The 19,520-nt window shown below is 36.1% G+C and overlaps 1 protein-coding gene across 7 annotated transcripts in view; it reads left to right on the top strand.

Annotated features, from left to right (window-relative positions):
* Positions 1 to 19,520, top strand: part of BTRC (beta-transducin repeat containing E3 ubiquitin protein ligase) — a 184,179-nt gene that overhangs the window by 94,016 nt on the left and 70,643 nt on the right. For 4 of the 7 annotated variants that reach the window (XM_079900906.1, XM_079900903.1, XM_079900904.1 and 1 more), the window contains one exon: positions 4,187 to 4,264. The exons of the other annotated variants lie outside the window; for them this stretch is intronic. In XM_079900906.1, coding sequence (XP_079757032.1) covers positions 4,187 to 4,264 — 78 coding nt within the window. The remainder of the gene's footprint in view (positions 1 to 4,186; positions 4,265 to 19,520) is intronic. 7 annotated transcript variants of the gene reach the window in all.

Genomic DNA, 19,520 nt, shown 5'->3' with positions numbered 1-19,520 from the left:
ATAATATCAATGACCTCAGTATATCATATCAAGAGGCACATAAGGTTGAGGTGGTATCTACCAGATCTCTCCACTGTGAGGCTACTGTTCTTTTCTTTTGTAATTATTAAGTATATTATGGAGAAATATTTTGAGATTATGTAACTCTCCTGTTATTTGTCACCCACTAATTTGTGTGATAAGTCTTACTTGCATCTTTTAGTTACCCTTAAATAGAACTTACTGGACATAATGTAGCTTGATGACCCAGGACAGTTGTGAACATTGCTTATTGGGATGCATCATAGTTAAAAGATACAAGGAATATCTGTGCTACTGAGCTCTCCTGGGTGATGTTGGAGATCACAGGCTTTGAGAGCCAGTTGAGGTGACTGTTAGGTATACACAGCTATTTCATCATTCCCGGCCACCCTCGACTGTAGAGCTATTACTTTCTTATTCACTGGCTTTCTGGCTCTCCTCTTCACTATTAGTAGGGTACCTTACTCCTTGCTCCTGATATCATGACTGTTTAATGTCCCTGCTCCTATTTTATGCAAGAGGGTTGAATTTTTTGTATTGATTTGTTTCTCATGGTGGATGGTCCAGTAAAAGTAAAAAATGAGTAGAAAGAAGTTGGGAAAAAAGTAAAAAATGCTGGGTTAATCTGTCAAAAAAGAACTAGTTATAACAATGTTTTTCTCTTTTTCCTTTTTGTTAATGTTGAGTTACTTTAAAAAAAAAAAAAAAACACAATATATAATATATATATCCTTTGCCCTGATGGGGTGGAGAAGGGAAAGGAGCTCCTCTACAGCTCTATGTTCTGCTCTCAGGTAGTAATTATCCTTTAGCTCCCTTCATCTTTTAATACCTTATACATTCTTATAATACCCACTCAATAGTTTACTATCTAAATCAGATAAAATAGAGGGTCAGAAGGAAAAAAATTATTGATGTGGGCTAGATAGCCACTACTCATCCTCTTAGGTTCAGATCACTGTTTTTCACTATGTAATTTAGTATAGAGAGTTTGCCGTCAATTTTGTTCCATCCGAAGCACCTGTAGAGTAAAAATGTGATTTATAATGTGTTCAGTATAAAAAACTTCCACCAAAAAGTAATTAGGCTTCCAACTTTATTATAATGACATTTTCAAAAAACAATTAATTTTGAAATATAGGACCTTACATTTAATTAAACAGGTTTAGGTGATCTGAAATGGTATTTTATTTAAAGGAGGGTGTAGAACTTCATGGTCTGGGAAATAGTTACTTGCAAATTATAAGTTTAAAATTGAATACTGGCTTAATTGGATACAGTTAAAATTGAATATTGGCTTAAGTTTTTATTATATAAGACATTTAATTTTAGCATTTAAAACATTTGATCTGTACTTTTTTTTTTTTAAGAAAAGTTAAATATACAATTGATTTTATGGGTTTAATGTTGACCTTTCCCTTCCTTTGATTCTCTTATAATGGCGTATATTGCTAGTTTCCTTATCTGGAATGCTTTATTTTATTTTACTTTAGTTTATTTTTATTTTTAAATTTTTTTGGCCACACCACATGGCTTCCTAATTCCCCTACCGGGGATGGAACCTGGGCCCTCAGCAGTGAAAGCATGGCGTCCCAACCACTGGACCGCCAGGGAATTCCCTGGGATGCTTTATAGTCATTAACTCAACTATATCTCTCCTTCATTTTTTTGTAGATAGTCTACGTTCCTTTTTTCCCCAAAACAGAGAGTAAAAGCAGAATTCTAAAGTTATTGAGCCTCTATCCCTTGCTTGTAACATAGCATTTTTTCTTCTTCTTTGTCCCTAAAATTGACCTTTAAAGTGATCATTACAAATGTAAAATTATCAAGTTAAACCTCATAAAAAATTTCTGCCCAAAAGGACCTTAATGTACTGGCCTGTCAAGGTGACACACAAGGCACACAGATGTTAGCCACAGAGGGCCTTTTGATACTATATGTATGCTATTTATCCTTTAATATCTTTCAAAATATAATATTTGATACAAAGCAAAAAATTCATAATACCTAAATTTAAAACACTGTTATGATCCTATATTCTAATAATGATTTCATACTTGGATGAAGTTTTTCAGATAAACTCATATGTTGGATATAATTTCTGGATCTAAAAGTAACTCCTCAGTTAGAATGTGATGAATATATGTAATGTAATGAGTAAATCAGCTGCAAATTCTAAAATGTTAACATTACACATGTAATTGTGGAAAATAGAGCCCAAATAATGTGTACTTGGATTTTCTGTATTTTATCTTGCGGAGAGTGATTTACATGTGTTACCAGATTTTTTAAAATTATTTTTTAATGTGATAAAATACACATAACATAAAATTTATCACCTTTAACATTTTAAATTGTATAGTTCAATGGTATTAAATACATTCATAATGTTGTGCAACCATCACCCCCATCCATCTCCATAACTCTTTTCATCTCGTAAAACTGCAACACTCTACCCATTAAACAATAACTCCCCATTCCTCCCTTTTCCCAGCCCCTGGTAACCAACATTCTACTTTCTGTCTCTATGATTTTGACCACTCTAAGTGTCTTATATAAGTGGAATCATAATGCATTTATCTTTTTGTGACTGGCTTATTTCACTTCGCATAATGTCTTCAAGGTTCATCCATGTCGTGGTTTGTGTCAGAATATCCTTCCTTTTTAAGGCTGAAGATTATTCCATTGAATGTATATACCACATTTTGCCTATCCATTCATCCCTCAGTGTACACTTGGGTTGCTTACACGTTTTCGCTGTTGTGGATAATGCTGCTATGAACACAGACATAAAAATATCTCTTTGAGGGCTTCCCTGGTGGCACAGAGGTTGAGAGTCCGCCTGCCGATGCAGGGGACGCGGGTTTGTGCCCCGGTCCGGGAAGATCCCACATGCCGCGGAATGGCTAGGCCTGTGGGCCATGGCCGCTGAGCCTGCGCGTCTGGAGCCTGTGCTCCGCAACGGGAGAGGCCACAACAGTGAGAGGCCCGCGTATCGCAAAAAGAAAAAAAAATCTCTTTGAAACTCTGCTTTCAGTTTTTTTGAGTATGTACCCAGAATTGGAATTGTTGGATCATATAGTAATTCCTTTTTTAATTCTTTGAGGAATCATACTGTTTCCCATAGCTGATGTACCATTTTACATTCCCGCCAAAGGTGCACAAGGGTTACAATTTCTCAGCATCCTCATCAATGCCTGTTATTTTCCGTTTTTTGTTTTTGATAGTAGCCTACCTAATGAATGTGAAGTACCTTGTAGTTCTGCTGTTCATTTCTGAAATGATTAGTGATGTTGACCATCCTTTCATGTGCTTGGTGGTCATTTGTATATCTTCTTGGATAAATGTCTATTCAAGTCCTTTGCCCATTTTTTAATCAGGTTCTGTTTTTTTGTTGCTGAGTTTTTACAACTTCTCTCTATATTCTGGATGTTAATCCTTTATCAGTAAATGATTTGCAAAATTTTTTCCCATTTTGTGGGTTGGCTTTTACTCTGTTGATATTTAGAACTCTGAACTCGCTTGCAGTTGAATTGTTTATTTCCCTCTTTTTAAGTATTTAAAAATCTCACTGATGTTTTAGGGCCTTCTAGCTGCTATTTGAAGTGATAATGGCAAGAGTGGACTCTAATCTTAAACTACTGATAAATTTTATTGCTTTGAGCTAACTAAGCACTATGCTCTTTTTAATAAAGAAAAGAAAATCAAATCAGAGAAAAGAGGAAGAGAAATAACTAATTGTTTTTAGGATCCAGACATAAGAACTTGGACCAAACATTTAGTATGGTTTAAAACTAATTATTTAAAAGAGAAGGCAATAATCCTGGTTTAAGTTGTTATCAGCTAAGTATAGACTGGAGCTTTCTTGTGTCCAGTGCCAAAGAACAATAAACTGGACTTATAATGAACATGATCTGCTAGGCAGTGCTTAAATATAGATGAAATACTTTTCCACCTAGATCCCTACATATATTTATTTATATACATGGGCATATGTTTTCCTTTACATAAGTGTATGTCTGTATGTATATAAATCTTCAAATGAACAAATGCATAAATATACACGGTATTCTAGCTTACAGAATTAAAAATGTAATTCAGTTTACTCCCACAGAATAAGATTGAAGATAATGAGAACTGAATTAAAGCTTACTTTCTTTCACAGAATTCCTCAGAGAGAGAAGACTGTAATAATGGCGAACCCCCTAGGAAGATAATACCAGAGAAGAATTCACTTAGACAGGTATGAAATTCAGTCTTACTTAAAAAGCTACCAACAACAAAATAAAAGACAGGAAACCCTCAATTTGCCATTCGTTAAGTACTGGAGCTTAAATTAAGAGTACTCTGAAGTTGGTCTGGCTCTAGCCATCAATTTCAGTCAGTTACATTGTTTTCCCAATCATTTAAAAAATATCCTAGGTATACAAGTACAGGGCAGTCAATTGTTTATGTGTAGTGAAAACAAAATCAAAGAAAAAGTTTCTTGTTTAGGAAAAATAACCTGAAGTGCATCTTAAGTGCAGGTAGTAGAATAGTTCTCTTTAAACCTTACTTTTCTATTAAGATTTTTCATACACTAAAAAAAAATAATAATCAAAAGGGATCTACCTATGATGAAGTTAGCTCCTCTTAGTCTAAGCAATATTTGTTTGCTTTTTCTAGAAGTAAAGGCCGTTATTAATGACAACTTTAAAATAATTTTTACTCACCACGGTGCCCCCACTCCTCAGACTTTTTCTTTGAAAGTTCAATTCCATGGTGCTCTGTTTTTAAAAATTAAAATGTTCAAAAACATTTGGTCAAAATATTGGCTCTTCTCACTGCCTGTAGCAACCTCTAACATCTTCCATCCCTCACTGGCAACAAAAACAAGTTCTTACAGTATTGCCAGCAGTAGTAAAAATTATTTTACTTGCATTTATGGCATTATTCTAAGAAAAAGGAGAATAGATTAAATATTTGTTGAGCACCTACCATGAACCTGATACTTATTTTACTTCACTCTCACAATAACCCCGTAAAGTTGCTAGGTATGATTTCCATTTTATAGATGAAGAAAATGGAGGCTGAGAGAGATTCAATGACTTGTTTATTTAGCAAGTCAGTGATTTGAAACCCAGATCTCAGTGTTGCCAAAGCATTTCTACTTCTGCCTTCTAACTCTGTAGGTTGTAGACAGTGTTAATTTAGGGGAAAAGTAGTTGAAATTGTGACACTCATTTTTTATTTACTTTTTTATTTACTATATGTTAAAACATTTTTGGATAGGCAAAATTTCTTTTATAAAAATAATTGTGTGGTAAGTAGAATTGAATCAGTTCAGGAAGCTTTGTTAAATAGCCAAAAGATCAGGGATTGATATTGTTCAGTTAGAGCTTTAACTATTTGGAGATAAACACCTGATCTATAAATCTAAATATATAGCACAAAATTGAATTAAGATAAATTTGGAGGTGGAAACACTCTGCCCCACTATACAGAAACAACTGTCAGAAAACAATGACATGACAAAAAGTTTTGGCAACTTTATTTAAGCTAACAAACGAATTTTCACTCTGCAAAGTTATAAATTAATTTTAATAGGCTGATCCAGATGGTCCATTTGGAAAATGGATAGGCTGATCTGTTGAAAATTAAACTAAATTTATCTCTCTCATACTTCAAACCGAAGCAAGAGAGAGAATCGTGCCTATTAAGTCCAGCACATACAGATGGACCAGCAGGTCACACATGGGACTAATCTGATTCATTTAAAAAATAAATGCATACATTATTGAATCATTTTATACTTGCAAGATCTGTTGTGTGCAGTATTTGAAATAATGTTGTTTTTTTCATTGCTTTTTTAGCAGGTTCTCTTTACCCCCTCTGCTTTAATATAACAACCGTTTTGGGGTTTGTTTTGTTTGTCCTCCTAGTGCTCCAAACTGATTTTTCTAATATCTGTCATTCAGTGTTGAGATCCAAGCTCTGGAGATTAATTAGGTCATGAGGCTTTTCCCCCTCCTTTCTTTGTAAAGGGTTTTATCTCCATTCTCTTTGTGAAGAGCATGAACTCAATGTTCTTGGAAAGAGAAATGGCCTTTAGAAATGGGGAAGTAGGAGATCCTCCTGGGGCACTCGGAGTCTTTTAGCTTCTGGGTGTTTTAACAGCCCCATGAATGCAGATTTGTAAATTTATTGCAGTGCCATCTGGTTTTTTGCTCGAACCAGATTACTGTTGGCTTGTGTCTGCCTATTGTGGTGGTCACTCCCTAGGAGCTTGCCCTCTCAGTCTTAGGGATGAGTGATGAATAGCAGGGGTCAATAGAAGCGGGTCACAGGGCAGCTGTCCAGGATTGCCCTGAACTTGATTACGCCACCGCCAAGTTTTTTAATGTAGGATGTAGTATATAAGCTGTCTAAACTCCCTCTTTTCACTAATGCATATGACAATAATGAAGTGCCATTTGCTCCCCCCACCCCACCTTTAGTCAAGTTATTATAGATAAAAAGATGTCAAAGCTGCCTTTTACCTAGTGTTGATGTAAGTAGGATTTGCATCATGTGGGCCAGTCCCTTGAGATTCTTTTGCAGACTATTTCTAATGGGGTTTCAGGAACTCTTTCACCACTGATTTTAAAATGCTAAGTTATGTTCTAATAAATTTAGTGTTGTTTTAAACTAATTTTAGAGCTTATATATATTATTCTAAAGTATAGTTTTACCATTGTTGATAGGATATGACCACTGCCTGTTAAAACTTGGAGTTATTTAACTACTGGAGGAGCTGAACGAAGTATTATCATTACAGTTCTTACAGACATTAAAAGGGTAAAAGGGAATATTACAAATAACTTTAAGCCAAAAATTTGGCTTCTTCCATGATATGGACGAATTCCTTGAAAAACACAACTTACTGAAACCAAAACAAGGTGAAACAAAATTTGAATAGCCATATGTCTATTAAAAAAATTGAATTATCAAAAGGCCCATATGGTTTCCTGGTGAACTCTATCAAACGTTTAAGGAATAAATAACACCAAAATAGAAAATAGAGAAGGAAAGAACACTCCCTGACTTGTATTATGAGGTTACCATAACCATAATTCCAAAACTTGACAAAGACCTTAGCAGAAAAAGAAACTATTGAAGGAGAAAGTCACGAGACATTATTCCCTGTGTCACCAAGTCATTTTGTATACCTGCTTTTCCATTTCATTTCCAACATCAGAAGGCAGTAGAGTTCAGGGCAGGGGAAAGAAATGCAATGTATTCTTTAAATTTTCTAAGCTTTTGAATAATCTTCTGACATCTTGGCATTAAGTGTAAACATTTATTTAAAGGACGTACAAAGTAGCTACAGTTTTCTTTTTACTTTTATTCCTAGAATGTGAAGCCAAGAAAACCATAGCAAATGTGTTCATAGCTTTTATTCATATCTGCAAACAAAGGCAAAGGCCTGGGAGGATACATGAAAGTACTCATTACTTTTTGAAAACATAACCTTACAACATGCAACTCCTTCTTTGCTTCACATTGGTGCTAATAGGATCTGTCAACCCTGCCTTTCTCTGTAATTGAGTAAATTGTGACCTCTGTCTAATCCTTCCCCCATCCCCCATTCCCTTTGTGTATGTGTCCACTTACCATCCTGAGAACGTGGGTAATGATAAATAAAGCATTGAGTAGTGCTCTCTCAACTCTTTGAAAGCAGCATGATGCCAGCCCTCTAGTTATATTTCTTTAAGTGTTTACGTTTTTCTGTATTCTTTCTCTTGTGTAGCTGGAACCCTGGGGATGCAAAGCCATGAGAGAGGCCAAGAAGCTAACAAAGTAGCTGTCTCCCTTGTTAGCTTGTTCCTTTATTCTTTAAAAACAAGATAAAAACCATCTGGCTCAGGGCATTACATTTTCCTCCCCCATGCACCTCTATAGATGGAGACTTCACCTGCAGTGAGAGTTTACATTGATTAGGGAGGGAGCAGTAATTCAAGCTTCCATCCTCTTCAAGGATACTTTGCAGTCTTTAAAGGTGCTGACCCACTGAGTTAAACTGTCAAGGGAGGATAAAAAAGTATCTTCATCCCAGGAGGTAACAGCTGCTAGGTTTTCAACACCTTGCATGCTGCTGGAAAAATGTCACAATTGTCAGCTGAAAGAAAAATGACTCTGTTGTCATCTTCTGTTAATGACTGGGCCTTATAAAAGGAACTACATAAGCCTTTTAGAAGGAATAAGTAGCTGTTTTCCTTTCCTACCACCTTCCCCTACCTCTCCCCCAAATTCCTATGTTGTTCTAAACATTACCTTAGAGTAGATGCACAAAAAACAGCGGTGAAGAACTTAAAGTTAAAACAACCCAGCGTAAGCATGGAGGTCTGATTGTCATAGCTCCTTTATACAGTTGGCTGAGTAGGAGGAACAACCACATCACTGACACAGAAAATGACATTATCGTGTGTATTAACAAAACAGCAACAACAAAAAGTCATTCATAAGCCAGTGAACTGAGAGAAAACGTACTGTATTTGTGCTCTTTGGAGGACAATTTGTTTTCAAGCAGCATCCAGATGGGTAAATACCACGACATTTCTTTTTTCAAGAGAGCCACTTCTTTTCTTCCTTTAAAAAAAAAAAAGGGAGAGAAACTCACTGAATTTTACTTCCTTTGATAGCTCTGTAATGTTTGTATATAATGGCATTCCCTTCTTTCTGATTTGATTGATGAGGGGGGAAGGTTTAATGAAGTCCCTGATATCAGGCAGACAGGTTTTTTTCCTATTTGTTTTAGGTTAGTCATTTTAATTGTATTGAGTAATTAGAAGGTACACACAGCCAAGGGAGCTTTGTTCTGATAATTGCTCAAGAAAATCCATTCCCTATCTGCCTTTGCTTTGTGTTAAGACATTTCTCCCCCTAGTGGCAATAGTAAGCACTTTGTCTTGGCAGTAGGCAAGGTGTAATTGCAATATGACAAACTATGCTTCAGGGACTATCTTGTAAATACTTTAGTTTGGGATTTGGCATTATTTCATTATATATGTGTGTTTTTTCCCCCTAAGAAACTTCCTACCTCTTTTTTTTTTCCTGAAGTGCTTTGGGCTTTGGATGGAAAAAAATTGCCTGAAATATTTATTAAAAAAAAAACAAACCGTAGTGCATCGTGGATAATGTTTTGCAGCTTGACTTAATTTTAGTCATCTGTTTTAATTACCTATTTATAAAAATGCTTTTGCATTTGTAGACATTATTTAATACTTTGGAAGAAGCACCTCATTTGAAATAAATAAATAAATTGTACTTATTTTAAATAGTCCATAAAAAAGACCTTGAAGGTAATTAATGTAGGTCCCTTAAGTAAGACAAAAATGATCTTTCCAAGTCTGATGAAGTGATTTGTTTATTTAACTTCCCATTTTGGCTGAATCCTTCAGAGTCTAATAACTTTTTTTAAAAAAATGGTTTTTGCAATTTGTGTCTAGCTACAAAAACCCTTCTTCAAAAACAAGCAATTTAATAACCAGCTTTCTTAAAATTACTTTGAGGAAGGAAGACTGTATAGGGGGTTGGTGTTTTGTTTTATTTTTATTTCAGTGTAATCATTCTTTGATAAATTGTGTAATCGCTGACTTAGTAGAAAAAATATTATTGAACTCCTGGGTTGTAATGACCGTAAAAAGTGTATTTTCATATAGAGACTTGAGATATTGTGAATAAATTATAAAGGAAACAGCTCATATGTTGGTTGAAGTCCATATGGGCCTAATTTATTTTGTGTTCAGTGCTTAATCTGGTTGTACCGTTAAAAAGGTGGGAGGGGCTATTGTATCCAGTTGTGTGAATCCTTAAAAAATCTGCCCTATGAGCAACATGGAATGAGATCAGATACAACTTTGCATCTACTGAATGAGATTTGGTAGCATCATTGTGGCATTTTTTAAAGCCCAGTTCCACCTTCCCTAGATGTCACTTTTTAGTTTGCTTTTTCTATCCCACATTCCTACTGGGGACTTGATTTGATGTTTTTATTTTATATATATATATATATATATATATATATAAAATCTGAAGGTCCCTGTGTACCCCTCCCCACCCCCTAATTACTAACCATTTTCATTATAACTGTATCTTGTTTTGCTATACGGCTGCTGAACAGATTTCTTAAGCAGCTTTTTGCAAGGTTAAAAGAATGCAGCCTGGTAACAAGTTTGTGTCATTTTAAATATATACCTTCTAGTAAATAAGGAGAAGTCTGGCAATCAATCCCTTTTAGTGTGTTATATGTTTCACCTGACAACTAAACCTTCTATTGATTAGCCATTACTTTGTTAGATAATCCTATGTCATTGAATCCATTGTAAAAAATTAAACTCTTTAAAATGTTTTACCCTAGCAGCAGTGTGAAAATTGAAAACTTGTTCAGAATTACAGCCTGCTTTCACAAAGAAGGTAGTTTTCAGCAAGGCATCTTACTGGTTTATGCTTATGTGCTTTATATGCAATATAAAAACATATTAAAGTACTCTAACACAAAACTCTCTGTCTCTGGTTTAGCAATGAAGCTACCTTTTCAGATGTTGCCTGGGTACAGAACCTATCTTGCCTGTGGCTCTTATACTCACTAGTTTATTTAGCTGGAAGGAGTCTTATAATAGTAAAATACTGAATGTAAAATATTTGATTCTTTAGAAAGCTTTTTTATTTCAGAGTGGTCTAAGGACTGTGATCAGTTTTGGTTTACTAATCTAGGTGACTTCCTTTGGGGAAAAAGAAGATCATATACCCATTTTACAGATGGAATGTCTAGAAAATAAAAACCTATATATATCCTTACTCTAGAAACTCCTGCAGGTTCCCTAATGTTCCCCTGAGTGTGTTATACTCATTTCTGAGGGGAAAAGGAATTTTGGAGGAAAAATTAGTTTTCTACCTGCCATGACTATTTTATTCAGAAAAATAAAATAACATTTTTATTAATTAACTGGACAGACCTCTAATACTTTATCCCCTAAATATTAACTGCAGACTTTTATATTTTCATTGAAATAAAGTTTTCATACAGTGAATTATATAGATATTAATTGCATAATCAATAAATTTTTGATGTCTTTACAATTGTGTAACCACCACCCCAATCAAGCTATAGGACATTTTCATTACCCAAGAAAGTTCCCTTGTTCTCCTTCCCAGTTTCCCCACCCACAATGAATCAAACATTGATCAGCTTCCTGTCATAGACTAGTTTCGCCTTTCTTGAATTTTATGTAATAGAATCATCCATGTTGGGGGTCTCACTGTCACTCAGCATAATGCTTATGAGGTTCATCTATACTTTTGTGTTTATCAGTGGTTTATTCTCTTTTATTGTACAGTAAATTCCATTGAATAAATGTACTGCAGTTTGTTTTCCATTCTTTTGATGGACACTTGAGCTATTTCCGTTTTTATAAATGAAGTTGCTATGAATGCTCTTTAAGCTTTTTTGGTGAGCATGTGTTAAATACTTTTTCATGTGCTTTTTGACTATTCACATATTTTCTTTTGCGAAGTATCTGGTTTTTTGCCATTAAAAAATTGCATTGTCTTCTTTATTATTGATTTCTAGATAGTCCTCTGTCAGATATGTGTTCTCACAGTCTGTATCTTGCCTGTTTATTCATGGTGTGTTTTGATGAAAAGTTTCTAATTTTTGAATGAAGTCCAGTCAATCAACCCTTACCCCATGATTATGAAGATATTCTAGGTTTTGTTCTAGTGATAGAAGCTTTATAAGTTTTAGCTTTTACCTTGAAGTCTGATCCATTTCAAATTAATTCTTAAGTGTACTGTGAAGTAGAGTTTGGGGCTCATTATTTTCCCCATGCTTTTTTTTGACTGAAAATTTTTAAGATAGTTTATTTATTTTTTCCTGCAGTTTATTGTTAACATTTTATTGTGCTTATTTTCTGATTGTTTGGTTGGCTAGTATTTGTTTGCTCATTTATTATTTATATTTTTTATTGAAGTATAGTTGATGTATCATATGTTACAGGTGTACAGTATAGTGATTCACAGTTTCTAAAGGTTATACTACATTTATAGTTATTTTAAAATATTGGCTATCTTCTCTGTGTTGTACAATCCCCATACTTTTTTATTCAGTTGTTTTGGAACCATCGTTGAAAAGGCTTTCCTTTCCTCCATTGAATTACATGGGTGCCTTTGTCAAAAATCAGTTGGCTGTACAAGTGTAGTCTATTTCTGAACCTCCTGGAAAAGAGGCTGCTTGCTGCTGTATGCAGAGCAAAGGGTAACAGTGTCTGAGGCACTGACCAACTCCTACTTCATGTCCCTGCATGACATAGAAGATGAGCTCAAAGTCCTCTATTTTTTTTAGAGGTGTCTATCCTTGCACCAAATATTACACTGTCTTGATTGTTGTAATTTTAATAATTCTTGAAATCAGGTAATGTGAGTCCTCCACATTTTAATTTTTAATATTGTTTTGGCTATTCTAGGTACTTTTACACTTCTATGTAAATTTTAGAATCAAGTTAGAATTTCTATTAGAAGTCTGTGGGGTGTTGATTTGGATTTTTTTGAAACTATATATTCATTTGAGTAGAATTAACCTCTCAATAATGTTGAGTCGGGCTTCCCTGGTGGCGCAGTGGTTGAGAGTCCGCCTGCCGATGCAGGGGACACGGGTTCGTGCCCCGGTCCGGGAAGATCCCACATGCCGCGGAGTGGCTGGGCCCGTGAGCCATGGACGCTGAGCCTGTGCGTCCAGAGCCTGTTGCTCCGCAATGGGAGAGGCCACAACAGTGAGAGGCCCGCATATCGCAAAAAATAAAAAAAATAATAATAATAATATTGAGTCTTCCAGTGTGCAGACAGGGTCTGTATCTCCGTTTGTCTTTTTAAATTTTTCTAAGCAATGTTTTTTAGTTTTCAGTGTACATTTCTTACACATAGTTTGTTAGATTTATTCCTAAGTATTTAATGTTTGTCAATGCTATTGTAAACCTTTCTCATTCCCTGTTGCTATATTATATAAATGCAATTGGTGTTTGACTGTTGACCTTGTTTACTATCATTTGTGAATAAAGAAAATTTTATTTTTTCTTTTCCAACCTATTTGCCTTTTGTTCTTTTTCTTGCTTTATTTGAATGGCTAAGGCCTCCCTATAATGTTAAATAAATGTGGTAAGAGGACATCTTCGCCTTGTTCCCAGTTGAGAGGGAGTATTACGTCTTTTGCCATTAAATATGATGTTAGTTGAAATTTTTTAGATGCCCTTTATGGGATTGAAGAAGTTCCCTTTTATTCCTACCTTGCTGAGGTCTTTTTTTTTTAAATCATGAATGGGTGTTTAATTTTGTCAAATTCACCTCCCCATTCTATTAATATGGAGAATTACATTAATTGACTTTATTAAGAAGTTTTGTGTCTGTGTTCATGAGGGGTATTGGTCTGTAGTTTTTTTTCAAATGTCTTTGTCATGTTTTGGTGTCAGGGTTATGCTGGCCTTATAAAATGAGTTGGGAAGTCTTTCCTTCCTCCTCCATTTTCTAAAAGTGTTTGTATATGATCCTGATGTTCTTCTTCCTTAATATTTAATAGAATCCACCAGTGAAACTGTCTGGGCCAGAAGTTTTCTTTGTGCGAAGATTTTTTTAAAATTTATGTGGAGTGGTTTTTAATAATTTCGACTTCTTTAATAGATATAGAGCCGTCTAGATTTTCTATTTCTTATTGTGTGAGTTTTGGTAATTTGTGTCTTTCAAGAAATGTGTCTTATTCAACAGATTGTGAACTATTAATATATTTTATTTTATTTTAATACTCTTCCATTTTGGGCCAGTGAGAGAGCCCATTTAGGCTGCATCTATGCTCCTCTGATGTATGTCCAACATTCCTTCAGTGTTTCCAGGTTCATCTTGTATTTACCCTGTCCAATCCTTGAATCAACCATTTCTCCAGGGAACTCTGGTTCCTTTTAGTGAAGAATGATATTTAGAAGCCAAGATTTAAGCATTAACTTTTATTTTACATCTATATTATATGTTTTGAAAACCATGAGTTCACACTGATACCTCCAGTTCCAATACAGTGACACAGAGTTTGTTTTAGATTTCTCCCTCTACATATTTGTAATTCTCTTTTCTAATGGTAAGAAACCTGGTTTGAGTGTATTCCTTTTAGCACTTAAAAAAATCATGTTCCCCAGGGAATTCCGTGGTGGTGCAGTGGTTAGGACTTGGCACTGTCACTGCCAAGGGCCCAGTTCAGTTCCTGGTCGGAGAACTAAGATCCCACAAGCTGCGAGGTGCAGCCAAAAAAAAAAAATAGTGTTCCCTTGTCTTCTAACCTTCATTGTTTATGGTGAAAAACCTGCCATTATTTATATTGTTACTCCCATGTATGCAGCATCCCTTTTTTCTTTGGCTGCATTTAAAGTTTTGTCTTGGTTATTGGTTTTCAGCAGTTTTGACTGTGTTGGGCCTAGGTCTTGTTTTCTGATTTTGGGGTTTTTTGTATTAATCTTCTGGGGTTTGCTTATTTTAGATCAGTAAGCCAATGGTTTTCACCAAATTTTAGAAATATTTGGTCACTATTTTTATAACGTTTTTGTGCCTCATTCTTGCCTCTCTTCTGGGTCTCCAATTACACAATGTTAGAGCATTGAAAATTGTCCCACAGGTGGCTGAGACTCTGTTCTTTTTTCTTTTACTCTTTCTGTTCTTCAGATTATTTCAGTTGAATCTGTCTCTGAAGTTCATTGGCCTTTTCTTCTGGCATCTCCAACCTGCTTTTAAGTCCATCCCGTAAATTTTTAATTTCTAGAATTTGTTTGGTTCATTTTAGTTTTTTATTTTAAGGGTGAAAATTTCCATCTGTTTACTCATTGTGATTGTATCTTTCTTTAAGTTGTTGAACATATTTGTTATAGCTTCTATAGAGCCTTTATGTACTGATTCCCATAACTAGATCATCTTGGGGTCATTTTCTATTGATTTCTTTTTCTCTTTACTATGGGTCCCATTTATTTTCTTCTCATGTCTAGTGTTTTTGATTGTATAGTGAACATTATAAACAATACATTGTGGAGACTGGTTTCTTTTATCTTCCTCTGATTATCTTACTGGCTGACCACTGTGACTTCATACAGTCTTGGTTTATGTTTGTTAGGGCAGGTGTGTTTTGGTTTTGACCTTAGTCCTGAGGCACATCCCTTAGTCCTGAAGACTTACTCTTTAGTCTAAATGCAGGGTCTTTCTAAGTTTTCAGTGGAAAGTTTGAGACGCTTATTAAGCCCCTCTAGTTTAGTAGGAATCAAATTCAAAACCTGTCTCCCCCTCATGGGCAGTAGCTGGAGTCTCTGCTCAGATCTTTCAGTCTTCTAACTTTTACTTTCCATTGGAATATTTGGAATCTCCCATTTATGTAAGTAGTTTGAGGGTTAGCCATGGATTTGAGGGAAATTTATATGCATGTTTTGATGCTTCATCCCTGCCCTGTCTTTTTCTATTTTTCTTCTCAATTTCTAGCCACTATGGCTGCCCTGAACTCCATCTTCTGACATCTCAAGCTGATAGGCTGTGCCTTTCTAACTGAATTTTAGTCACCCTGCACCAAATAGCCTAGTGAGTACCCTCAGGGAAAAAGCACGTAAACATGGATCTTACCCAGTGTGATTCTCCTTTTTCAAAGTCAGTCCAAATCTCCCGCCAATTTCTGCCTACTTTGGGTCAACCTCTAGTGCCTTTGTTATTTTAAAATATTTTTTCCGTAGTTTGTCAGTTATCTGAGACGGGGTTAATCTAATACAAACATCTCTGCCATTATTGGAACCAGAACTCTGACTTAAAGTTTTATTTTATTTAGTATATATCAATTGCTTCATAAATGTCTTAAAAACACATTAAGTTTCATTTTTTAAAAATTGTGTTGTCAGAGGCTTCCCTGGTGGCGCAGTGGTTGAGAGTCCGCCTGCCGATGCAGGGGACATGGGTTCGTGCCCCATGTGAGTCCGGGAGGATCCCACATGCCGCGGAGTGGCTGGGCCCGTGAGCCATGGCCGCTGAGCCTGCGCGTCCGGAGCCTGTGCTTTGCAATGGGAGAGGCCACAGCAGTGAGGGGCCTGCGTACTGCAAAAAAAAAAAAAAAAAAAAAAAAATTGTGTTGTCAGATGACATAAATCACAGCAAGATCCTTTTTGACCCACCTCCTAGAGAAATGGAAATAAAAACAAAAATAAACAAATGGGACCTAATGAAACTTAAAAGCTTTTGCACAGCAAAGGAAACCATAAACAAGATGAAAAGACAACCCTCAGAATGGAAGAAAATATTTGCAAATGAAGCAACTGACAAAGGATTAATCTCCAGAATTTATAAGCAGCACATGCAGCTCAATATCAAAAAAACAAACACCCCAATCCAAAAATGGGCAGAAGACCTAAAGAGACATTTCTCCAAAGAAGATATGCGGATTGCCAACAAACACATGAAAGGATGCTCAACATCACTAATCATTAGAGAAATGCAAATCAAAACCACAATGAGGTGTCACCTCACACCAGTCAGAGTGACCATCATCAAAAAATCTACAAACAGTAAATTCTGGAGAGGGTGTGGAGAAAAGGAAACCCTCTTGCACTGTTGGTGGGAATATAAATTGATAGAGCCACTCTGGAGAACAGTATGGAGGTTCCTTAAAAACTAAAAATACAACTATCATATGACCCAGCAATCCCACTACTGGGCATATACCCAAAGAAAACCATAATTCAAAAAGAGTCATGTATCACAATGTTCATTGCAGCACTATTTACAACAGCCAGGACATGGAAGCAACCTAAGTGTCCATCAACAGATGAATGGATAAAGAAAATGTGACACCTATATGCAGTGGAATATTACTCAGCCATAAAAAGAAATGAAATTGAGTTATTTTAGTGAGGTGGATGGACCTAGAGTCTGTCATACAGAGTGAAATAAGCCAGAAAGAGAAAAACAAATACTGTATGCTAACACATATATATGGAATCTTAAAAAAAAAAAAAAAGGTTCTGAAGAACCTGGGGTCAGGACAGGAATAAGACGCAGACGTAGAGAATGGACTTGAGGACATGAAGAGGGGGAAGGGTAAGCTGGAACAAAGTGAGAGAGTGGCATGGACTTATATATACTATCAAATGTAAAATACATAGCTAGTGGGAAACAGCTGCATAGCACAGGGAGATCAGCTCGGTGCTTTGTGACCACCTGGAGGGGTGGGATAGGGAGGGTGGGAGGGAGTCACAAGAGGGAGGAGATATGGGGATATATGTATATGTATAGCTGATTCACTTCATTATAAAACAGAAACTAACACACCATTGTAAAGCAATTATACTCCAGTAAAGATGTTAAAAAAAAAATTGTGTTGTCGGGACTTCCCTGGTGGTCTCATGGTAGAGAATCTGCCTTCCAATGCAGGGGATGCGGGTTTGATCCCTGGTCCAGGAACTAAGATCCCACATGCCGCGGGGCAACTAAGCCCACACGCCACCACTACTGAGCTCGCGCACCTCAGCTAGAGCCCCTGTGCCGTAAACTACAGAGCCCACGCACTCTGGAACCCGTGTGCCATAACTACAGAGCCCACTTGCCCTGGAGCCTGCGTGCCACAGCTAGAGAAGAAATAAAACCCACACGCCACAACTAGAGAGAAGCCCACACGCCGCAGTGAAGAGCCTGCATGCCACAACGAAAGATCCCACATGCCTCAACGAAGATCCTGTGTGCCACAACTAAGATCCAACACAGCCAAAAATAAATTAAATAAATCTTTTTTTTAAAATTGTGTTGTCTGTACATGAAGAGTGTTTGTGGTATTAGCAGTTGCAAAAGAAGTACTGAACCTGAGTCCAGAATGTATTAGTACATGTCCCAGTAGTGCCTGTACACTAATGTCAAATGATCGTTTATTCTTTTAAAATATGTGTTTGAAATAATTTCAACTTAAACAATATAAGAATAAAACAAATGGATAAATTTTTAAAAGTTTAACTTGTTTAAATGGAAAACCAAATTTATAATGTTATTTTTCTCTATTTTCTTAAATTTTCTTGTCTATTTACTCTTTTCCAAAGAATGATAATTGACCAAAAATGAATTACTTAAAATATCTATGCATCCATTGCTAATATAAATAAATACATAAATGAATAAGTAAACAGACGGGAAGAACTATAGCGCTTCCTTAAGAAGAATTCCAATTAATAGATGTAGATGGAAAGAGAAATTTAAGTCACCATTAGAACACCACAGTAAAAATTACAACAGGCAAGATCCACCAGTATGCTACAATTAGCAGGCAAAAGTTGAAGCAGAAGCAAAATATTTGCATAGTCTTCAAGTATTTCCCACAATATATTTAGTAATTTCTAAAGGAAAAATAATAAGCTTATAATAGAGAATCTTGGCCGGCACAACCTTAGGCAAGTGGTCAAGGTTAATATCACCAGAAACACTCAGCAACATACCTCTTGACTTGATGCATTGAGAAGGGCGTATCACCTCTGTTGTATCCTTCCCAATAATGTATAACCTCAGTCTGATCATGAGAAAACATGAGACAAACCCAAACAAAGGGACATTCTGTAGATTAATCAGTACTCTTCAGAAGTGTCAGAATCGTGAAAGACAAGCAAAGACTGAGGAATTGTCACAGGTTAGAGGAAACTAAGGATACACAGCAACTAAATGCAATGTGGGATCTTGGATTAGATCCTGAACAGAGAAAGGATGTTAGTGGAAAAACTGGTGAAACTCATAAGTTCTTAACTTTATATTGTACCAAAGTTAATTCCTTAGTTTTGATAAATGTTCTGTGGTTGTGTAAGACATCAACATAAAGGGAAGCTGGGGAATTTCCCTGGTGGTCCAGTGGTTAAGAGTCCAGCTTCCAATGCAAGGGACGCGGGTTCGATCCCTGGTGGGGGAACTAAGATCCCACATGCTGCAGGGCAACTAAGCCCATGCACTGCAACTATTGAGCAAGCCCACGTCCTGTAACTAGAGCGCCCACGCGCTGCAACTACAGAGCCCGTGTGCCACAACTAGAGAGGAGCCTGTGCACTGCAACAAAAGATCCCGTGTGCCACAGCTAAGACCTGATGCAGACAAAAATAATAAATAAATAAATATTTTTAAAAACATAAAGGAAAGCTGGGGAAGGGTATACAGGAACTCATATCTATCTTTGCAACTATTCTGTAAATCTAGAATTTTAAAAACTTGATTCTTTCCTATTATTGGTTATAAGAGATCGCCCACATCTTAAGATTTTTCTCTTTAATTTCAACACACATATTTATAAAAATAGTTCTCAAAGAGTGTTCTTAGACCAGCATCATTAACATCAGCTGGGGACTTGTTAAAAATGCAGATTCTCAGAAGCTCTGGGGGTGGGACCCAGCGATCTGTGTTTTAACAAGCCCAGATGATTCTGACATGCACTATTGTTTGAGAGCTGTTACATGTAC

Source organism: Stenella coeruleoalba, assembly GCF_951394435.1.
Source record: "Stenella coeruleoalba genome assembly, chromosome: 16".
Lineage (NCBI taxonomy): Eukaryota > Metazoa > Chordata > Mammalia > Artiodactyla > Delphinidae > Stenella > Stenella coeruleoalba.
The sequence above is the reverse complement of the archived record's forward strand: the minus strand, read 5'-3'. Positions and strand labels throughout refer to the sequence as shown.